Source organism: Poecilia reticulata, chromosome 2 (assembly GCF_904066995.2).
Source record: "Poecilia reticulata chromosome 2, P_reticulata-male-v2, whole genome shotgun sequence".
NCBI classification, from domain to species: domain Eukaryota; kingdom Metazoa; phylum Chordata; class Actinopteri; order Cyprinodontiformes; family Poeciliidae; genus Poecilia; species Poecilia reticulata.
The window spans coordinates 4,767,254-4,791,163 of NC_088831.1; the positions used below are offsets into that span (position 1 = coordinate 4,767,254).

The following is a 23,910-nucleotide window of genomic DNA, read 5'->3' on the forward strand; positions in this document are numbered from 1 at the left end:
CTCAGTTCAGTGTTTTAATGTGTACAAAGAGATAAATGCTCATTAGTGACATCTCTACAACGGCATCTAAAACATGCCAATACACATGCACAAATAAGACTGTTTTTTTCCCCCTTTTTCTGTCTGCCACGCATATTTGTACATTTCTGCAATCATCCACACTAAATCCCTACGCACATCATTAGACTGTGTTCCTCCTCCCAGTCTACTGGGAGAGGAGGTATGAAAAAAAGGAAACTGTTTCTGGTTACGAGCCTCTACTTTTCATTAAAGTAGTTACTAAGTGTTACTAAGCAAACAAATGCTAACAGTCACGGCTAAGTCAGACCTCTGCTAAAACGTACAAAGGGATGAGAAACGAATGAAGCATTGTACGGGTGCAGGAAGGGGCTTGTAAATATTGTTTCTGTTCTTTTTTAAAAAAAAAAACTTAATTATACTCAAACAGACCCAGTCTGATCTGATTAAAGAAACTGCATTCTTTAATAAAGTACTGAAATCTGCTTCAAATCCAGGATGAACAATCTGAACAAGCAGCTGAGTTTGAAAATAAATCAGTAAGTCTTTGTTGTGGGATTGAAACCCTTATAAAGTATTTTTTTGTGTGCAAGTCTTAATAAGCATCAGTGTATCCTCTCACGTCTTGCTTTTACTAAAGCATCATTGAAACACATAAGTTAATTTGTAACCCCCAAAGTGCTGTTTCACAAAGACATCCTTAGTCAGCAAAACGCCCCAATAAAGCTTAAATGGCACAATCGTAAGCAAAGTGATGGTGGTAATAAAAATAAATCCATCAGATGTGTCCCCCTTACATCGCCTGAGATGAGACAAATTAGAAAAATTGTCATGAAATAAAAAAAGGCGATTGCTTATAAGACATGGGAATAGAAAGGTGGTACAAAATAACCAGAACAAAATCTGCTTTTGAAACAATACCATGTGAGATTCCAGATACAGTCACTGCAGTACTTATTCTTAATTGTCCAGATTAGATGAAATTTTGGATGAATAAAGCAGCGCCAGGCTAAAACATTACCAAAACCAATTTAAAATGTTAAAAGGGAGTTGTTTTGGAATCCATTTGTTTATTGTGTAAATTTGTACATGTGAAAATTAGTTTGACGCATTTCAAGTGCCTTGACGTAAGTTTTGCTTTGAGCTGTCGTGATACAAATAAAGTGAAATTAATTACTTGTAGCTACATTTTCTTTCGTTTGAAACTCAATTAAAACAAGTGGTCAGAAAAGAGCAAAACATGAAATGAAATGTGATTTTAATAATGTTTCAACATATATTTTGGTAAATGTTGCAGTTTGTTGTTCGGTGTAACCACACTGCATAACATTTACACTACTTTTTCTATTATCTAATTCGGCTTACATTTACATTCTTTAATTGAGTTGTCATTAAATGTTTGGGGGGTTTTTCACTCAAAGTGAGCTGATTTTACAGAAGCAGGTTTTCTTTGAAAACGTTTTGATAATAAAACAAAAATTACAAGCCAAAATACAATCAAATTTTGAGGTTTTATTCTGAATAAACAGATTATTGAAGACTCGTTTAAAGTGAATTTAAAAAAAAGAATCTGTGTAATGTATATGTGTGGACTGGTTATCCTGAGTTTATTCAAATATGCAAAGTGAGGACCACTCTGGCTTTCTTTGCCAAAATCTTCAACGGTTTTTTTCTGATTGGATATAGGAACCTTTAGCCTGGAACTGCTTTAGCCATGCTCAGGATCTGCCGGAAAAACCAGATGAAAAATCTGTTTTACAAAAAATAAAATGCAGAAAGGTGTTGCTTTGGCATAAAAAAAACTTGCTGCTTTGGACATTAAGACAAAACAGGAAATAGTTTCAGTTTTGGAAAATGTGGTGAACATGGTCTAAGTGGTACCAAAATGACAACAGGAGAAAAGTACAGAACAGTAATAAAAGGACCTTCATGTGTCAAAAAGACGACATAAGTTTTTTTGTATAATGTTCAAACTTTTAACGCTACGCTCGTTGACATGAAATAAACGGATGTCTGTCATTTCCCTGAAAGTGCGTGGCCGCCGTCCAAGTCCTTCATTTGTTTTTGGTGGCTGGGGAGTCGGCCTGGATCCTATTTTTGGGATGACGGTTGTGTGACAGCGCACCGCTGTAAATATGTGACAATGAAAGGACAGCGAATGAAAGACGCTGCTTGAATCTCCAAATATCCACAGGAGAACTGCTTTGCATTCAAATCCCTACACACCTGGAGTGTGGGGCGGAAAAATGAGTTCCCAAGAAGAGGAAGGTAATCTAGGAAACAAAACGTACGGTAAAAAAGAAGACACTTTGAAAATAGCAGGTAAGTTATAAAAAAATACTGAATTAGGAACTAAGGTGGAGCCATTAATATAAATAAATAAAACATTTTCAATAGACTGATGTTTTGAAGAAATTCTTGGCACCTCTGAAAAACTAAACAGCAACACTTGCAAAAAATAAATAAATCTGCCCCTTTAAAGCTTGCTTTTTTGTCACACGTTCACATTTCACTAAATTTAATATTTCAGAGGAATAAAAAAAATCAAAATATGACACAATTTGGATAAAAATGTCAGCCCAAGATTATGTGGTAGGGAGAAAAGAAATAAAATCATCATTGTCAGCTAATTCTTTCTGAAAAGCAATAGAGCGTTGAAGTAAAATACCAGACTATTTTTTTGTGTGACATTTTCTTCCTCTGTACAACTGAGCACATCCCAGAATGTCTTCAACCACAAACTACATATTGAGTGATGCATAGGTTCCTGACATTTACAGTTGACAAGAGGAGAACAGTTTGGTCCAAGAAAATAGTTTGAATTTATCACTAGGAGAAACTTATGTCAGTAGCCATGGTTACGTACACCCAGGAACAGACCTTTTCATTCGTCTGTTCAAATATGTTGTATATAGCAATATATCTGCATTGTCACAGCTGACATGTAGAATGTGACGGTGTTTACTGCAGATCCAGGTTATAAGGAGTTATTAGATATGGTGATCTGGAAAATTCTGTTAGCATTTCAGAGGCTAGCTAACTCTGGGTAGCTTTCTGCAATGTTAAAACTCAAATGTATATTGAAAAAAATGGTGTAGTGCTTATAGATATAAGCTATTAGAGTGAGATTTGGTTGTTTCCTTGTTATTTCTGGTTGTTGAAATCATTCCTTATTTGACCAGTTGTGTTGACAGAGTTGTCTAATACCAAGCTAACACTGAACATCCAGATAACGCTCCCTGACCATCGCCATCAGTTTTCAGACAACGTTCTCTGAATGTCAACACGAAACACAATAAAGTATTTTGGCAGCGTTGTCTGGTCGCACGCGAACAACATTCACTTAACTTTTGATGTTCTTGTACATTTTCTACAAATGTTCACAAAATGCTTGCAGATAACATTCAAAATGAGATTAAAGACACCAAGGTAAAAGAAATGCTAAAAAGTATAACACTGCCCTCAGTGAATGTCGTCTGAACATTTACTTGCTAGACAGGAAAAACTTCTTGTCGAACTGACTGAGAATAATCTTAAGCGCTAACAGTGATAGCGCTCAGAACTCACAAATCTGAAAAAAAATTTCAGATTTGTGAGTTCTGAAAATACTGTGACTGGCTTACCTGTAGCGGCTAGCTGTGCTAAAGTTAGCATCTGTTTCAGGGTTTTCTATTGATGCTAAGCTAGTGACTATTTTGTGGTTGTTTTTTAAGTGAGTCTGGAGTACATTCGATCATCTCAAGTCTAAAATTAAACTGCTTGAGATGTGTGAAATGATTATTCAGAGAGATAGGCAAACAAAGCTGTTGCTAACAGACTAAGAAAATTATCTACTACAAACAGGCCATTAATTAACATCTAAATAAAACTCCACTTTGAAATTTCTTAAGTTACCCATCATATGTGCATTTTTAACAAAAGGCTGGGATTTTAGTCCAGTGAACACATTCAAAAATTCCCTCTGTGTTCTCAAGATGCTGGCTGGCAGGAGTAAGTGAATCTAAAACAATTGCTTCGCTGGAATCTGTAAATAGTGTCGCAAGTAAAAGACAGCATGACGTGTAAACAAGGTATTACTCATTACTTGTTTTTCAAAATAGCTCTACGCATTTCCACATTATACCACATTGCAACCACAAGCTCCAATGTATTTGATTGGGGCTTTATGTTGGATGTGCAGTCCCAATAAAATGCATCAAAGTCTGAGGTTGTTACATGAGAAAATATGGAAAACCAAAAGGGGAAAGAATGCTTTTTGCAAGGCACAGGTTACTGACAAAGACTAAGTTTCCTATTAAAGCCAATATCTTCTACCTGTAGCGTGGCTACAGAGTTAAGCATATAGATTTTTTTTCTTCTGGGAACACAGAACGCCCAATTTACAAGCTCAAATGGATTATAGCAAAATGTACAAGTGTAGGTCTTGCCACTCCTGCTTTTCCTGATCACAAATACCGAATACAGCCTAATGTGTTGATGACTTGGAGAAAGGCACAAATGGAGAACTGTTGAGTAAATTATTGAGTACTATGTGGAACCATGATAAAACTATCACTTAGTACAAGAAAAGTTGAATAAGCTCCGATTAACGGCCCTCTCTAAAGAGTAAAGATTCAACATTCACCCTTTATCTGCACCTGTTTTAATTCATTGAAAGGTATGTATGTGATTTTTGTGTGAGATATTGTTTTTATGTCAGACAGAGGCAAAAAAAAGGTAACCATCCTTTCCACCTCCGACTGGGCCGAGCAATTTCACCGAATGCAGCCAGGAAATGAGACAAGGCATGAAAGCCCCGAGGAATCTCAATCAGATGAGTGCATAATTACAAGATTCCATTCAGAACAATCCTCCTTTATCTCACGGCCGTAGTGCATGTAAACCTGACTACTGACGGGCTGACAACACTCCTTTTTCACAGAGAGAATTACCGGAGGGCGAAACCGAACACCAAATGACAGGTGGCTGGAGAAACTCCGTTCAATTGGCAATCGAAGACGCTTGGAGGCCTCGGAGGGCCGTACTGTCTTACAACCCCCGACCGTGGGTAATCAATCATGACAGCTGCATGTGCACTCCCCGTGGGTTGCCGTGGTAACAGACAAGTGGGTCGATAACGGAATATTGAGTGGGTGTCTTACATTTTTTTTTATTCCTGCCCTCACCTTCCTCCAGGAAGAGTCTGTCTGTTGAAAAGTTGTGAGGATGTGATCCGCTTCCTCTCCCTTGCGGAACCTCAGGAACTCCAAAGGGGTCTGAAAAACAAAACGGCTTCTACGTCTAACCAAGCCGTAGGTTTTGACAACGGAGCTGAAAACTGAGGTGAAGAAATTAGAAGGGATCCACCCAAAGAACATGCAACAATTTTCTAATTAACAGAGTCAAAAACTTGGGTTTGTGGAGCCAAGAACAGAGGGAGAGTTGTTGAGACTACAGTCGACATGAAGGGTGTTACACAAGTCTTAGCAATTGCTGCCAAGACGATGAGTCCGCATCAAAAATTCTTTTGACAGAGGCAAAAAAAAGTAATATCTTGACTATCCGCTTTAATTCCAACGGTCAAAGCTTGGGTCGCTCAAATCTGATGTTCATTACTTCCAGCACATCCTGGGAAATCAGGTGTTAAAAAAACATAACCCCCCCCCATCCCCATCTATACTTCTTTGCCAAAATGTAGCTGTGAAGTCCCCAGCTGTTATTGGAGTTAGTAGTAATCCTCATAGCTCTTTGGGTTGAGGCAGTAGAGGACTCCCCCACCAAAAGAAAAGATGGTCCCTCCCCAAGCCAGCCCGTAGCCCCAGTTGAATTCATGATAGATCCTCAGGTTGATGCTCTCGATGAACTTGATGGGGAAGAGGACCAAGCTGCAGGCCTGGAGGACAACTGGAGAAGATAAGGCATGGTTAAATACAAGATGTCACTTTTAAAGTACAATCACAATGTCATTCTGTGCTCAGCATCGACAGAGAATAAGCAGAACAATCAGGAATGTTGTTAAGGAAGTGTGAACAGTATTACTTAAATATGTCCACAATTAGAAAACAGCTTAGTTTAGTGGAAGTACACCACTTCAATAACATTGCACCAACAAATGGATGTGTACTGCCAAGCTCAGACCACACTTTGATCCAGATAACTATGTTATCTGGATCAAAGTGTGGCTTATCACCATCAACTACATTTTGACATTAAAGACTTAAAATACACATTTGTTTATACCTATGCATCTGAAATTGTGTATATCCACTTACTAAACTCTTTATTATTAGGTACACCTAATATATTTGCTAGGTATACCTAGCAAATATATTTTGCTATATATTTATAGCAAACCTAGCAATATATTTTCTAGGTGTACCTAGCAAATATATTGCTTATGCCCAATACTGGTTTGATGACCCAGTATTGGGCATAAGCAAAAAAAACAAAAACAATACTATGTTGGACGACCTTTGACTATACTTCCTGGGATAGACATTACATTTCTCAGCTTCACATCCAATATGTGCATCTACATCTCAAAAGTGCTCTACTGAATTGGGATCTGGGGATTATGGAGGGCAGAGTTCAAGGTCATGTTCACAAAAAGACAATGAGATCATTTGAATTTTGTCAAATGAAGCATCTTGCTAGAAGTAACCATTAAAGACGGGTACTCTGTTTGCCTTAAAAGATGGATATTGTTAACTCAGTTGGTACAAAAGATCCAAGAAATTGCTAAGAAAATATCCACAATAGCATTACACCATCACCAGTCTGAACTGTTGATGCAAATCAGGATGAATTGAGGGTTTGATGCTTACGCTAAATTCTAGAGTCTGAATGTTGGAGATGAAATCAAGGCTCGTTGGACCAGCCAACATTCTTCCACTCTATAACGGTTCCAGTTTGGTGAGGAAGTGTGAACTGTAACCATTTCTTGCTTTTAGCTGCCAGAAGCAAAAGCGGTCCTCAGCTCCTTGCAGTTGGATCTTCCACAAACCCTGACTGTACTTTTTTTGTAGTTATCCTTAGAGTAGCTATGTGAATTATATTAAAGAAGTCGGCCTTACTCCCATTTTACCTCTAACATCAAAGAATTTGTGCTTGCTGTCCTCTTTGGATATTTTCTCTTTTTAGAACCATTTTATGTAAACCCAGAAGATGTATGGCTGTGACAAATCCTATTAGCTCAGTGGTTTCTGAAATACTAACATTGGCCCGTCCGGTACCATCTGCCATGCCACATTCAAAGTCACTTAGATCCTCTTCTTCATCCTGATGTTCGGTTCAAACTTCAGCAACTTGTCTTCATCACGTCTGGGTGCCTAAATGTATTGAGTTTCTGCCATGTGAACGGCTGCTTTGTTATTCGAGTCAACAAGCCCTTGATAGATGCATCTCATAAATAGTCTAGTGAGTGAATGAACTTTCATCACTCGCTTGTAGATGCAGCAAAGTATTGTTCCTAATGCTAATCCTAATGCAAGGTCCAGTGTCGCGTCTATATTGAGCAAACCACTAGACAAATAAGATAGCAAGCCACTCTTATTCAATACGTCCTAGTTTGTCACTCCCAAAGGTCTTCTGTGTTGATTTACAAACTCTTTGTCTGTGACCCTTATGCCCCCTGGATTTATGTCTTTAAAGTCATCTTTGCACTTGCCGGCCGGAGCTTACTTAATTTGCTTCATGTGCATTCATACCCAAACCTTTCCAACTATACGTCATTGACAAAGTTTACTGTAAAATCTAGAAGGCCGTCGAAGTTACTGGAAATCAGAGGTTAGCTAGGTGCTAACCATTTTAGTGTTCCTTAAAAATGATTTCTCATTGGTTTGTTCTTGGACTTAGACTTGGTCTTGGGTTATCCAATGAGTATTTTACATCCATTTAGAAATTTTTTTTTAACAGAATTTGTTCAATCTAGCCACATTGGCTAAATTCCTAAGTGTGAGTTTGTGAATTGAATCTGAATGAGATTTAAGCCCAGATTTAGAGTAGCCTACTCCAAAATCTTTTCTGAGCCACTAAGAGGAGTGAATATTGGCTGATAATGTGGGCCGTTTCTCATCTGTTCTTGAATTTGTTAAGTCTACCTCATGTTGTCAGCAAAGTATTAGCTAGGGAATTTCTTGACATGACAGTAATCAGACCTGGGGGTTAGTAAAACAAAGCCTCCAAAATGCGGTTAATCAAAATTAATTAATGGGCGTAGATTCCTTTTATAATAGTAAATATGTGGAAACTGCTTCTTGTGGTAAACATAAGACATGTTATCATTTTCTGACATTGAAATCTGAAAGATTTAAGAATAACAAAAAAAGCAAAAACAGAAGAAATCTGTAGGCAATGGATGCACTTTTCCACAACTCTTTAACTCTACTAATACGGCACCATCGCCATAGGTTGAGGCAGAAGGTACACCTGACCCTGTGCTTCTGAGTTTGTTTGGTTTTTGCACTCTCAGCCCCTCATATAATGGGGCAGACAAACTCATACTAAAATTGTCTGATTCGACATGAAGGATTCATAATTTTAATTAAATTTACAGGTTTTTTTTATGAGGTAGCAGTTTGGAGTTCACTTTTAGAAAACAAGCTCTGGCATCAAACTGTTGCTCTTCTGAATATACAAAATAATAAAAAGTGGATGCATAACATCAAGTACTACTACGCAAATAATACAGATGGTGTTACAAACAAATCTTAAAGTGGATGTTGGTGTGAAAAAAAAATCTATTATTCATCAAGGGCTCATGTAGTTTTTGTGGTCAGTATTTAAAATGTCATGTAAAAAATGTTGTTTAGTTCAGATCAAAGGAAAAGAATTACATGTTGATTGTTGATTTTTTTTTCTCTTTTACTTTTGCATTCTGAACGGGAGGACGCAGTGTTCACAAGGACAAAAACAATGATTTTAAATAACATTTTGTACCACCACAGGATGTGTAATGTATAATGTCCCTTCTTACATGCACTCATAAGCCACCGAAAAGTCCAGTAAGATGCATTTAGGTTTGTGATTTATCATCACAAAACGTTCGAAGCTCAATGGGTTTTAAATTCTTTTGGAAGGTTATATAAATACATAAGCCTCCATATGCTCCAAACTTCCTGATTTGTAAACAAATCCCGTCAACCTTCTAACGTCCAGAACCGAAACGATCCGACAATGACAGCTTGCTAGCAAATACCACAGCAGAGCTTTAGAGGCGTCGCTTAAAAGCTCAGGGCTGTTGTGTCAACACTTTTAGGAACGCTGAAAGTCACACGCTGCCGCATCGGTAAAACTCTGATTTCCTTTTTCCACTGCTGCTGATCCTGTGCGTTCTGGTTAACCCTAAACTCCAGACGGCCTTTAAAACAGCCCTCAATTCTACTTGGCTTTCAGTATGATCTTGGTAACTAAGGCAACACATTGTTCGCAAATTGCAAAAGCGAACCGCTTTATGTTGCTGAAGCATTATGTCTCGCAGCGGCGGCCGAGGCCTTTTATCACGAGATATCCCGCCGTGTTTAACATAAAGAGAATCTTAAAGCAATCTGAAGGAAATCATAGAATTATAGCTATTAGAGGAACACAAGCTGAGGCTCCATTATAGTAACAAGGTGTGTTTTCAGTAGCACTAAATGAAGTTCTACAGAAGCACAAATCAACAGCAGAGGCTGCAAAGTACCTGCTGAAATAGAAAAATGAAGATGTTTGACTCAAAGTGCTCAGAAATTCACGCTTTAAGCACATTTGCGTCATCCTTTAAAGTCGGGACGGTTTCCACTTAGCTGCAGCCATGCTAAGGTTTGTTCGCTACAGCTGAGACACAGGTCCTGCTTTTCAAAATAAATCACATCGCAGATATAAGAAAAAATAAAAAAGTCTCCTTATTTTACGTTCTGAGAAGCTGGGTTGCTGTTGGACTTGAAGTGAGGGGATGATGGGAGAGTTAAAGAGACGGGCGTAACGCCACGTTTCATAGTCGACCATAAAAATAGGATTTCCTCTGAAGAGTGTGAGAGCGGAAAACTGTGACTGCAGGTGTGTGTCTTGGGTTAAATGAGGAAATAAGGATTATCCTGAGAGCTTTATGTGAAAAACTTTTGAAAATCAGGTAAATAAAGACTGTGTGGCTATCCTAAGCAGGACCTTTAACGTTAAAATCACAGACTTTGCATCAGATTATTAAGTCAGAAAAGGATTTTGTTTCGGCAACACAAACACTCCAGAGTTATTCGCTACTTTGTGTTCATCTATTGCATGAAATTCTAATAAAATATTCTGAAATTTCTGGCTGTGATGTGACAACGTGACAAAAAAAAAGTCCAGGTATTTTTGCGAGGCACAGTGTTTGGTCTAGAGTGTGCGCTGACCTGCGGCGAAGAGCATGAAGGCAACGAGGGCGTAGAACCGCCGTCTTGTACCGATGCACACGGCAACCAAAGCGACTAGGAATGACATCAGCACCAAGGCTCCGCCCCCTAGCAACAAGGCCAGTGTGGCAACCTGCCAGTCTGGAAGGGGAGGATGGGGGAAAGAGAAGAAGGAGATAAACAGTAAAATATTTGATAAACATACAGACACGGAAATATTTGATGCAAATTAGTGATTGGCATTACGGGGGTCAGTTTTTACAGAAAATGGTGTGGATTTCTGTACACTTCTCCTGACTGATACCTTTGGACAATGAGCTAATTTGGTAAAAATTGATGGCAGGTGTTTAAATGCTGTAGCTGTATCAAAAAGTACATCTCAGTTTTAAACAAAACCTGGAATTTTAACAGGAACATTTAGACTTTATGCTCATTGTACCATTCTCAGCCTCAAAAATATTAGGTTTTATATTAGTATTTTTCCTTTTTAGAAAAACAACCAACTGTAGTCCTTCAAAAAAGGAGTTCAAGCAAGGCGTAAAATAGCAACGTTGTGCTTTTATTTTTTTTGCATTTTGGGAAACAAATGAATGCAGAAAAAAACAAAAGGCCTTAAATACACCTCTTGGGAGAACATAGACAACAAGACAAATTATTCTCATTTTTCACTACTCTATTATTTACAAGCATCAGGTATAATGCATTTATCTGTGTGGGGGGGGGGGGGCGTACGGCTACGGCGGGAAGCGGCGCGGGAGCAAACAAGGCGTGGAAGGAGACAGCGAGGAGTGTTTGGAAAAGTTGCAGAAGAGGAGAAACTGAACAAAGTCTAAATGGATGAGTAAAGCAAGGTAACAAGGAAGGGGGAGCGGGGTTGGTGGGTTCAGGACATTGAGATAGAGAGTAAAGGTAAAGAAGCGAGAGCAGCAGAAGCACCTGAGCCTTCAAAAAGCTTTGGCTAAAAAGCTTTACTGGCTTGTTGTCAAAAATGTATCTGCATCTGTATATGGGGAGCATTTGAGGTTGAAGGACAGTGAGAAGCAAGAACACACAAACCTACCAAACTCACAATAAACTGAACACTGAAGTGTTTTAAATATGATAAAAACTGAATTAAGCGTGCTTGATTGTAAATGTAACATTCAATAACGTTTCAGCCTTTCTAAGTGATAAATCCTACCTTAGATTCTTATTATATGCCCAAAAATTTTTTTAGTGGTCATTATTTGATCAAAATCAGTTTTCACTTTCAGATTATAGTTTGTTTTTTTAATTGTTTATGTAAAAAAAAAAGAAGAAATTTGTTGGTCATGATTAATTTGTAAAATCAATAAAAGGGTAAAAAAGAAAAAGTCATGTTTAACGTAGGGACCGCAGCAGTTTTAACTCTCACACTATATGAGAACACTTACATTTTGAATAAATATCTTTGGTCTTGTTTTAATCTTGCTCCTCCCACAGAGAAGAAAACCTACAAACACAGATAAACTTACAAGCGCACTAGCATGTTGCTAGCTGAAGGAAGACGCTGAGGATTCAGATGAGAAAATATTAGCATAAGAGAGTTAAAATAAGAAATCCTGCCTTTAAACTCAAAGCGCATGCTTTTAATTCGCCCCCCCACCCCAGAGTTTTCATTGGTGTGAAAGTGAACTGGCTTAATGTGTTTTTCCTTTTACTTAAACCAGAACCCCTGCTGTAAAATAAGCCTACCATGGTGGTTCTGTTAGCCAGACGTTTTCTTCTAGCTGCACACAAACACGTGGGTTTGGAGCAGAAAATTTAAATTGGAGCCGAGTAAATGTGCAGATTTCTAACACACAGGCCTCATGCTGTTCTGTGCTTCTGCTTACCGCAAAATACCTTTTGCTGTAATGTGACTTGTTGCCGTGTGACGGGATTAGCATGGCACGCTGTCACATTTCTTTCCTTATCCTGCAGAGATAGGCCGAGCTGTCGTGCAGGTCAGCCGCTTTTATGCTCCGCGTTTAAAACAGAACGTCGCCATGGAAACAAATGTACCGTGAGACACATTAGGAGTGCTTCACATGTTAGCATGGAGATAAGAAGTTAGCTTAATCTTTTAGCGTTAGCCACATCTCCACCTGATGTACTTTCCCTACCATCACATTCAAGAATTAAAGCCAAATTAGAGATTATTTGGAGGGTGTATTGTTGATCCTCACTTCATTTTTTATTATTATAATATTTTAAAAGTAAATAAATAAAGATGAAGAACTCTTAAGGTTATTCATTTTGTTGCAAAGATGCAAAAACTGGAAGGCCAAGTCAAAAGTCCAGTAGAGGCCATTCTGAATCAAACTCATGAATCAGAATGGCCTAGTCAAAGTCCATCAAATATAATTATAGAGGTCGTTCTGAAGCAGGTTTGTCAATCAGAATGATAATAGACAATCTAAATAGTTCAATATTTAGTTGACTAGAAAAGACATTAACAGTTAGCCATTTAGTGACAAATATTTTTTGCTGTTCTATTTGTGGTAAATATATGAATTTGCCATTCTGAAGCAAATGTATACACCAGTCATGTCGCAAATGACTTGCAACTTCAAATGGATGTGAAAGGTGGTCTAATAAAAATATTGACCCACATGTGCTCCACACTTTTCAGATCTCTATTTGCAAAGAAGGTTGAAATGTGGAATCCTCCTCCCAGTTCAGGTAAAACTCCTCAGTTCAGTTTCTTAAAGTGGAGTAAATACTTTGGCACTGAGCTGCATCCTGGTCCTCTGATGCAATAGTCGACGACGGCCAGAGAAAATAAATAAATGATAAGCTAAACGCCTAATGGATTGCGTTTATATAGCACTCCTCAAGTCGCATCGACCACCTCGAAGAACGTTACAATACGAGTCACAATCGCTCGCCGCTTATCGATTACCTACACCGTTTTCTGTTCCATCAAACACACACATTCAGTCGTTACAGGCACAGTCCCACATTTCATCCAGACACCAGATCTGGGAACTTGACGGCCATTTAGAGCTGGAAGAGGCCATTTTCTTTTTAATTTTTATGAATTCATAATTACTTACCAATCCGATTACCCTGAAGACCTGATATTACGAGTCTGACGCTGTAAATGTGTTGCAAAAGAGTTTCGGAATAGGAAAAGGAGGGTTTTTTTTTTGTTTGAACACAGAAACAAGAGCCATGTTTTAGCTTTATAATATATTTAAAATTCTTCGTTAATAAGCCATACAGTTTCTTTCGAGTGAAAAACACTTATATGGCGATACATCGTGATGAAAACTGAAATTTGATGTATTTATTCTGAATTAAACCAAATTGTTGGAGCAAAAAATGAACAAAAACAAAACACAGAGTCAACAAAAACTGAGTTATTATAACTAGATTGGACTTTTCTTATTAGAACTTTTCAAAAAATATATATATATTTACAGTAACTCAGATTTATAAAAAAAAAAAAAAAAAAGCTTTAGTTATAAAATCAAGTTTCCTCAACATGAATAAGCTTATGGATGTTCTTTTTCTTAAGTGCTGTTAGGTTTACACCATCTGGAACATTTTCTGAATTTTTTTCCAGATGCTTTGCATATGACACAATTATTTTCTTATACTTAAAAATTGATGTTTAAATATTTTAAGTTAATCAAACACAGAATCAACCGATAAAGCAACCGTTTTCTATAAAATAAGCATACTATCACATAAGAATGCTGGTGATTATTGTACCTATCTGCCATAAAGCCGGCTACTACATGACTTCCGATTCTTTCTTCAGCTGCTCCAAATAGAACGAACGTCTCTGAGGGGAGCTCTGAGAGGGGAGTCGCAGTCGGGAAGGGAGGAAGAAAACAAAAAAAGGGGGATGAAACGTGACCGTGGAGAAGTAGCAAAGGGAGACGGTGAGGAGGAGCGTGGCTAAATAACAATGAGAAAAATAATTAATGCATAAACAAAGGAGTCATTAAGGACAGCAGAGCAAAGAGGGAATAAATGTAAAAACACGGGGGAATAAGAAACAATGAAAGACAGGAAGATGTATGAAACAAGCAAAAATGAAAAAAATCTTGCTCAATTGTACGGACCAAACCAGTGGAAAAAAAGCCCAGAGTGGATCAATAAAAGTGAAAGAGAAAGATGATAGAAGGGGAGGAAGGGGAGACCATATTTAGGGAGGGTGGGTGTTCTGTCTTCACTGATGACTGATCTCACAATGCCTTAGGAGACAAAAGCAAGAAAAACGAAGCCTCGCTTTGAGCTTAAATATCTCAGAGGGTGCCTGTGTGACTGACAGGCAGAAGCTTCAGGTACCTGCCTGTAAGGACAAAAGCCCACTGGAGTGTTTTGGCATCTGAGGTTCCCCTCAGAGAAACAGCAGATCATCAGTTTCTGCAAGGACCTGATTGAGTTCTGGATGCATTTACTGCACAAAGCACATGCCTGCATCTACTTTTAAACAGTTGAAAAATGACATTATGTGAGAAATGCTCTAATTATTTCATGTTTCAGGGTCGTTAAAATAATTCATATCTCAATATAATCAATACTAAAAAACCAAATTATTCAAAGATGCTCACAAGTGTCAAAATCTACACAAACATTCATATTTGCCCTAATTGTTGCACTTCATCTGACAGCAGTGCTAACGCTGCAAGCTAGCACAACGACAATGAGCAACTTAAAAAGGTCAGAAAACCTTCTGTATGAGCAACTGTTAGGTAGTTATTCTCTCGGTAAAATTAAGCTACCATCTGTTTAACTAAGCTAACACTGTCTGTTTAAATAAGCTAAAGTTATTTGTTTAGCTAAGCTAACGCTGCCAGTCTAATAAGCTAATGCTGTCTGTTTAAATAGGCTAAAGTTATCTGTTTAGTTAAGCTAACTCGGTCAGTTTAAAAAAGCTAATGCTGTCTGTTTAAATAGGCTAAAGTTATCTGTTTAGTTAAGCTAACTCGGTCAGTTTAAAAAAGCTAATGCTGTCTGTTTAAATAGGCTAAAGTTATCTGTTTAGTTAAGCTAACTCGGTCAGTTTAAATAAGCTAATGCTGTCTGTTTAAATAAGCTAAAGTTATCTGTTTAGTTAAGCTAACTCGGTCAGTTTAAATAAGCTAATGCTGTCTGTTTAAATAAGCTATTGCCATCAATTTAAACATTAGCTTGATGGACTTAGCCCAGGGACAGCATTATGTTGGTCCATTTATTGGTTAGGAGTGAATCAACCAGGCTATGTGATACGTAATGTCGTCAGATGTTGACTCTGCGTATGGCTGTAATAAACAAGTTATAGAGACAGCAAACTAGCCCAGACCACACACAGTTCTGCAAATGTGTTTCCATTTCCCCTTTTGAGCTTTTCTTTTTTTGGGAAAAAGCCCCCCCCCAAAAAAAAACCACCCCAAGTGAGCGTAGAAACATTTTTAGAAATTGAGGTTATTTTGAATTTTGCCGTTTCCACCAATCTTTTCTCTACTGCAATACTTCAAAACACATTAAGAAAAACTGCTGATGTAAACACGGCTAATGATGCGTTGGTAGCACATTGATGAGTCTTGATGTGAGCTGCCATATTCAAATGGTGGGGTCAGAATTTAATGTGAACATCAGGAAGGCATGAATCCATGGTGTAATTACATGAAGGGCGTTTTCTTGATGCACTTTGGCCCAACTTTTGGGTACTAACTTAGGGTTAAGATGCCATAGCATTTGATTGTGGACTAAAATCTTAAAAGAATATATTGCTAAGTACAGGTAATGTAGAATTAAAGTGAGGTCAAATGGGCTCCATCCAGGTAACAGAAGGTGAGCCTAACAAAGTGCACGATAAGTGCGATTGTACAATACGTCTTCCAAAGTTGTTGCCTACGTAGCGTTTTACAAAACCTTTCAGCGAAGTTTGACATCACAAAAAAAAAAACAGAACCATTAGTGAATGAAAAAATGACCCAATTAAAGAAATCCAAGACAGTTGGGACAAGCAAGACAGAACTTAGTTTTAGATCAATGGGGGTGCAATGGTAAGACACACACACACACACACACCAGCCGACACCTACACACTCACCATGCAGACACCTAATTAGGGAGTCTGGGTCTGGAGTATGGATGTGAGTAGGTATGTGTGAAAAGCAAAGAAAGAATGTGTGTGTGTGTGTGTGTGTGTGTGTGTGTGTGTGTGTGTGTGTGTGTGTGTGTGTGTGTGTGTGTGTGCGTACGTGCGTGTGTGTTTGCCGTCCGTGAGGGAGACAGAGAGAGAGAGAGAGGGGAACGGAGACGCAACAACAGAGAAATCAGAGTGTGACATGAAATATTTACAAGGGCTTCAGAGAAGAATGTCCAGAAATAGGTCAGCTCAAGATGGTAGCCTCTTACTGACACACACACGCGCGCGCGCACACACGCTCTACACACGCTCTACACACGTGCGGACACTCCCGACTCAGTCCAGTACCATGAAAAAACTGGTATGCAAACAAGTCATCAGTCATCTCCCAGGGATTCGGGGCTTAAACACAACCTCACTATCACTTAGTAAAATACGGCTGGATATGACAACAAAAGCAAAGCAGAACTCTGAATGAGACAGCAGTTTTTATTCCCCCTCCACATCTTCCTACCGTTTGGAGTCGTGGACCTGGATTAATTAGCTTCAAGTTAGTGACAACACCCCAGAGAGTTGACACTCCTCAGTTGTGTTTGAAACATAAATAGTAGGCTTAAAGGAAATTGATGCAAGGTAATTTAGTCTTGATGGGCACTCCATAAATCTGGCCTTTGTGGAACGGAAGAGTGGCAAAGGGAAAAACGGAGGAGTCAGGTTGGAGGTTTGCTACGAGTCATGGAGCACGGCAAAGATCCACTGGTCAGAAAATCAGCTCTGCTAATCACAGTCCCGGCTTTGAAATGTGGTGGTGGCGGTGTCATGCTGTGGGAGGGGGGCAGCTTTCCTAGCAGGTACAGGAAGAGAGAAATACCAGACGATCCTAGAAGGAAACCTAATGGAGGCTGTAGAAGACGAGAGACGGCAAAGGCTGACCTTCAGGGAAGACAACCAGTCAAATTACAATTAAAGAAAGAAAGAAGCTACAGTGACAAAACTCTTAGCCCATTACAGCCAACTTTTCTGAAAGTTATTCTGCCTGAGCAGCAGTGAATTTTTAAGGAATTCTAAAGTAAAACGGAAAATAAAACAAATTCTAGAACAGTAATTTTATGTTTTTTTGTTCGTTCTATAGAAAATGAATTTACCTAGCATGCCACATATACCCTGAAATGACTTGTGAGAGGTTGTTCAAGAAACTCACAGGGGGTTGAATCAAAAAGCATGTCACACTTTTCAGATTTATAGAGAAATACTTAAAAGCATCACAATGTGTTGGCTTCTGAAAATAACATCCACAGGGAATACACTTTGTGGAAAAAATGTGTTACTTTTGCCATGTTCTCATTCCATACAGTTAACCTTCACTGTGTTAGTTGTCACCAAAATGAAAGGTGTGAGGTTTGAAAGAAACCTGTGGTGGAGACAAAAAAAAAAAAAAAGCTTTGAAAAATTCTGATTCATTTTTACAAAGAAAAAGAGATCAAACATTGTCTGTCAGAGGAGCTCTCTCCTGATAAAAGCTTCTCATTTCAAATCCACAATAATTACTGTTTCACTAACATTCTGTCTATATTAACGGTGACTTATTGTGATCCTAATAACAGAAGTAGAGCCAAACATTGTGACCGTGTCCGCCTGGTCTACCTTTGTCCAGCGTGCTGTTGCACTCCCACTTCTCAAAGCTCCCCGGCTTCCAGCAGGACTCCCACAGAGACAGGTAGTACTGGTCGTCGGCGGTCACCCACGCCGGACTCATCACGGCTCCCACGTCCAAACAGAGCGCCAAGAACACGCACACGAGCCCGACCAGCTTCAGCGGGGTCAGCGGGGAGCTGTGCGCCGACTCCTCCGTCTCCGTGACGGCCGAGGACATGGCGGGGTCGGAGAGGCGCGGAGGGCTCACGGCCGAAGCGGAGGGTGCATGCGTGGGGAATGGAGAGAGAGAAGGTGTCGAGGCGCGTCGCGGGAACGTGGCGGAGTGCGGCAGCCGCCTGCGATGCGCGCTGGACGGACGCTGCGCCTGTTGGGGCGCCGCTGCCGCCGCGCGGCGGAGACCTGTGCAGTTTCCAGCTGACGTCAACGGCTTCACAAAAACCCGCAGGTGCAACCGGGTCCTAAAGAGACAACCAGATAGATGTAGCCTATACACTAAGGAGCTGAAGACATGCACGGCACCTTCTGAGTGCAATGTTGCAGTTGTTTTGTGATGAAGTATGAGTTTCTTCTGGAGAATTTTACACGTGAATAATAATAACAAAAAGATTGTAAAAAAAAAAAAAAAAAAAAAATCACTGGGTGAATTTCTAATTCTGCTTTGCGATGACATCACGTAAGGCGAACCAATCAAACCGATCAGTTGGCTTTAGTAAACATATCAGTCCTCTTCCAATAATATTTCCATGTGATTTATATTCTATTTTCTGGAATTCCACGTGTATGCAAATTAAGGGTGAGAAGCTAATTTAAAAACATCTGACGACCACAGACGTCAGTGTAATCTGTTGGGATTTGGTTTGATATCACAACAAATATTAGACTGCTATTATAAAGTGGAAGGAAATCAAACATCTGAAGTCTGGTGTGGATTTTTAGTCAACCCCTTACTGCAATAGCAACAAATGAAGTACAGCACAGCTAGCTGTCTACAAAAGTCTCCAAAGTAATGAAAAAGAAAAAAGTATTCCACCGGCTTTCTGTCATTCAGTGGCGCATTGGGGCGCCGCTCCAGAGGGGGCGCCAAACAATGGTGAAAATGTATTTGTAGATTTGTAATTGGCATTTTCTGTATTTAACACAAGTGAATGAATGAAAAAAAAAAGTATTTATAGATTATCAGCAGTAGTGGAGAAAGTACTCAAAAAATGTACTTAAGTAAAAGTACAAATACACAGACAAAAATGTACTCAAGTAAAAGTCAAAGTACCACATTAACATTTTACTTAAGTAAAAGTAAAAAAGTACTGTTTTTTAAAAATACTTAAGTATTAAAAGTAAAAGTACTTGCTAATGCATTGCCTAATCACTAATATCATTAAGTGTACCGATCATATGATCATATGCCACAGATAAAGCATGTTTTTATTGTGTTTATTCTGTAACATAGTTTAGACTTAGATATGTGATTCTATGCATCATAATTTCAGGGATGGAAACATCTCGTCTCCTGTCCTAACATAACATGAACTTCACTTTCTTTGCCACACATTTATTTTGAAAGAAATCCAACTGGCAGAGGAGGACATGGAACCAAGGAGCCTCGTAGCAGAGTTGTAGTCTAGACCACTGAACCCAAGACCAAATCAAAACCAGCACCCCGTGCTACATGACAATAAAATTAAGTGCACCTATCAAAACTGCTTCTCAAATTGATCTGAAAGATTCACTTTCCCATAAAAACACCTAGATATTAAATACTTAGAAATAAGTATTGAAATAAATTTAACAAGTATCAATTCAAACTCTTCTTCATTCTGTTTTGCTTTCATCTCTGTGCCACAATCCACAGAGGTCTCCTGCCATCCCTAAAGAAATAACGCCCTGTGCGGTTGCCCATATTGCCAATGTCAGAAATAATAATTGTCTGCACCATTAAACATAGCAATTAACAACCTATGAACACTGTCCAAGGCCCAATAAGCAAGAAGTAACCAAGCAGGAGGAGCACCGTGACTGTTCTCATCCTCCCTCCTGCTGCAACGTCTGCCACCATGACAGGTGACAAAAACAAAGAGCAATGAGCATGCTCTGCGTTCTTGTTCTTGTTTTATTTATTCACCAATTAAATATAAAAATATTTTAATGAAATAAAATAGCTACTGCAGTGTACGCAGAGCATTACAAGAACAAAGAACGGCTCTCACTGAGGCTTCAGTACTATAGGACTTAGTCAAGATCCGTCCAGAAGAATCGGATCGTCCATGAATGTCATATTACAATATTGCACTTTGGTCACAGCGTTGTCCCATATCTGCGACATGTCAGTCATCGCAGATGCAACATGTGTCTCAGTCAATACAGCTAGCTTTGCTAGCATCACGTCCACGGAGCTTACCTTTCTTTAAGCTTTCCTTCCAAGTGACGTTAAAAATTGGACAAAGTCCCCACCGTCTGTGAAAGCGAAGCGCTGCTGATTTTACATGTCGCCATATCTTATTATTTATGTAGCGCTTCCGTACTATTATATTACTGATCGCTCAGAGGAAACCACTGCGCATGTCTTGGAGCTCCGCGTGCGATTAAAGGTGGAGCCGATGGGTGACAACAGACACTAAGTCACGTTATTGCTCGGATTTTACGGCGCCACCTTAAATCCCTGAACTTCACATTTTAATAAAAAAAAAACACAACGCGACTTGGATGTAACGAGTAACGCGACAGTTTTGTAGAAATGTAGTGAAGTAGAAAGTACAGATACTTACTGTAAAATGTAGTGGAGTAAAAGTAGAAAGTATCCATTATTAAATCTACTTAAGTAAAGTACAGACACACGAAAATTGTACTTAAGTACAGTAACGACGTACTTGTACTTCGTTACTTCCCACCACTGATTATCAGTGTCATAAAATCAAAATCTGCTATTTTTAATCTATATGTACATATATGTATAAACATGTAGCTCTATTCCTTATTATTTTAGACTCAAGACATTTGGAAACGCGGTGGAGAATCTAAAGTGCCACTTTTATATCGTGTTTGTTTATAATCTCAATAAAATAGATTGCATTTTTTATATTTAATGTAAACAAAAACCTACATTAAGAAAAAGTTTAATAAGTTGCCAGACATTGGCCTTCTTCCTTTTTAGTGACTCTACCTTGTTTCCACTCCATCTCTTTTATTCCTGTCAGCTGCCTTCTTATTCTCCTCCTTGTTCTGCTCCCCTGCCTCCCTTCATCATCCCTTAATATTCCAGTGATGGGAAGTAAACAAGGCCATCTTTTCCCATCCATCAGTCTCTCCTTTTCCTTCTTTCCGGTCAGATAAACATTTGAATAGCTCTGTCTCCTTGAACCTCAGCACTACGGCTTTCTTGGCCTCCCTGCTTGATCACTGGCTGTGTCATGAGTGCGCAGAGGAAACAATCACATTTCTCGACATGTGCCTACCACTTCCCTCTCAGTACTCTTATTTGTCAGGCCCTTTCCAACAGTACGTTTCTGTTGTGCTGTCTCTAATAGGAAATTGGAATTGTTTGCAATTGTTTTTGCTAGAAATGTTAAGAGGACATCTTCATCGCTTCTTTGTTCTTCAAGGACGTCTTGCAGGGACTGAGGTGTGCTTGCTTTTTGTATCAAACTCCAGTGTGATTCTTTCTTCACGAAGACAAATTCAACGCCACCATGCTTCATTCAGCCAACACTTCCGAATTGAAACATGGGCGCGAGACACGGCACATTCTCTCACCTGTTCTTCTCCTTACAGAGAGAAGCACGCATCCCTGGGAAGTCCTGTGTGGCAGCCTGTGAAACATGAGACTCAGCTGCATAATGGCTGCAGGAAAATGGACTTAGTCTTTGATAAGCAAGACCATTTAAAAGATTAGGCATCTCCATGCTTTTTTATAGAGTCCAGTAAATATCTTGCTTTTTTTGGACAGACCATTTTAAATATTCAAAACAACGGATTACCTGAAACTGTCTTATACAGGACCACCACACCACACCAAACTTTCTGGCAAAGTTTTCAGGCGTTTGCACACAAGTACAGGTTGTTGAGGTTGGGATCGCGGCTGAAAAGGAAGAACCCACACCTCCAAATTGCGCCTGACCTCGGCTGGTTGCTTGGAGACCCGAGAAAGTTATAAGATCTTCACGTAGCAATTTGAATGTAGAATGTTCTGTACCTGTCAGGCTGTAAAAGTGATCAGTGGGCTCCGTTTGCATAAGGTGAAACAGCAGGACTGTTGTCGATAACAGGTTCTCTGAGGACTAATGAATAATAATGTGTACAAATTTCGTCACAGGATCATAAAAAAAAACTTTTAGCAGACGTGACAGTAAAACGTGACTGAGTAAAGGTGTTGAGGTTTATGTTGGACCTGATTTAGCTACTGAAAGGATGCATGCATGACCCTCAGAAAACGAGGCAGTCAAGAAGTCTGGTTCACAAAATAAGAAGCCTGGACTGGCGTGTTTTTTAGCCTTGAATGGAAGGTGAGGCTGTTTTTAAAAGAAAGTTAAACTATTCACTTTCAGCCTCATCCAGTTCTAGACCTAAGTCATAAAAGAAATTTGGCCATTGAAAACCTACATACCTCGTCTTTCAGAAGGACACAATCGTTCATTAATCCCACTTCTTTGTGTATTCTGCAAGATTCCTTAAATTCAAAGTTGTTTTTATTCCACAAAAAATAAATCCGTCTAACAGTACTTCTTAAGGTTCCTCTTTAAAATATGCATTCAAATAAATGTCTGTCCTTTTATAATTTACTCTTTTTACTAAGTGCAGATATTTTCTTTGGTCTGCTCTTTTTCATTACTGGTATTTTTTCCTCTCTCTCTTTAAATTGATGAAATTTAAAAGCTACGGTTTGAATATCAGCTTGCCATACTTCATTAGCTTGGTACGCACATCATTTTGCAATACCCAAAACTTTAAAATCTCATTTTCAACATCATTAACTCATAGCTCTATTTCTAATGCTATCATTCAACATTACTTATTACAATGAGTTGAAATAACTGGATATGTGAAATCATAAAAATAGAATATTTTACAGACAGGAATAAAAACATTTCCTTGCACTGTGATGGACTGGTGACTTTTCCAGGGTGGAGATCAAGTGAACGAATCCCCGGACAAGACCCCACTTTGAACCTGGTAAGAGTCTTTTTCAACAGTGACAATGGGCTGAAAGGCCACTCATGGAGGAAGAAACCATTTGTTCAAAAGCACAATATAAGCCAGATCACAGTTTGCAAATACATTCGACCTTTTTTTCCTTCAAGAGGGACTGGTGCACTTCACCAGACGGCATCATGAGGAGAGAACAATATGTGAAATCTCAAAAGCAACATTCCAAAATATAAACCACAACTTGGGAACATCCATCCATTTTTCCATTTTCTTCCGCTTATCCGGGGTCGGGTCGCGGGCGCAGCAGCTTCAGAAGGGAGGCCCAGACTTCCCTCCCCCCAGCCACTTCTTCCAGCTCCTCCAGGGGAATCCCAAGGCGTTCCCAGGCCAGCCGAGAGACATAGTCCCTCCAGCGTGTCCTGGGTCTGCCCCGAGGCCTCCTCCCGGTGGGACGTGCCCGGAACACCTCACCAGGGAGGCATCCAGGAGGCATCCTTACCAGATGCCCGAGCCACCTCAACTGGCTCCTCTCGACGTGGAGGAGCAGCGGCTCTACTCTGAGTCCCTCCTGGATGACCGAGCTTCTCACCCTATCTCTAAGGGAGAGCCCAGCCACCCTGCGGAAGAAACCCATTTCGGCCGCTTGTACCCGTGATCTCGTTC

At 39.4% G+C, this 23,910-nt stretch overlaps 1 protein-coding gene across 4 annotated transcripts; it reads right to left on the minus strand.

Moving 5' to 3' along the window:
- Positions 1 to 18,662, minus strand: LOC103474030 (transmembrane protein 47). Of its 4 annotated transcripts, XR_014090853.1 has the most exons (5): positions 18,097 to 18,662; positions 10,365 to 10,505; positions 5,184 to 5,901; positions 2,245 to 2,291; positions 1 to 2,145 (listed from the first exon to the last, which is right to left on the minus strand). XR_014090853.1 is itself a non-coding variant. In XM_008424750.3 (3 exons), exons 1-3 carry the CDS (start codon positions 18,323 to 18,325, stop codon positions 5,723 to 5,725), a joined length of 549 nt encoding a protein of 182 aa, XP_008422972.3. In that variant the 5' UTR covers positions 18,326 to 18,662; the 3' UTR covers positions 1 to 5,722. The 4 variants fall into 4 exon arrangements, 1 of the variants encoding a protein (XP_008422972.3); XR_014090850.1 differs by having other exon boundaries at positions 1 to 2,291; XR_014090852.1 differs by having other exon boundaries at positions 2,245 to 5,901.
- Positions 18,663 to 23,910: the final 5,248 nt, after the last annotated feature.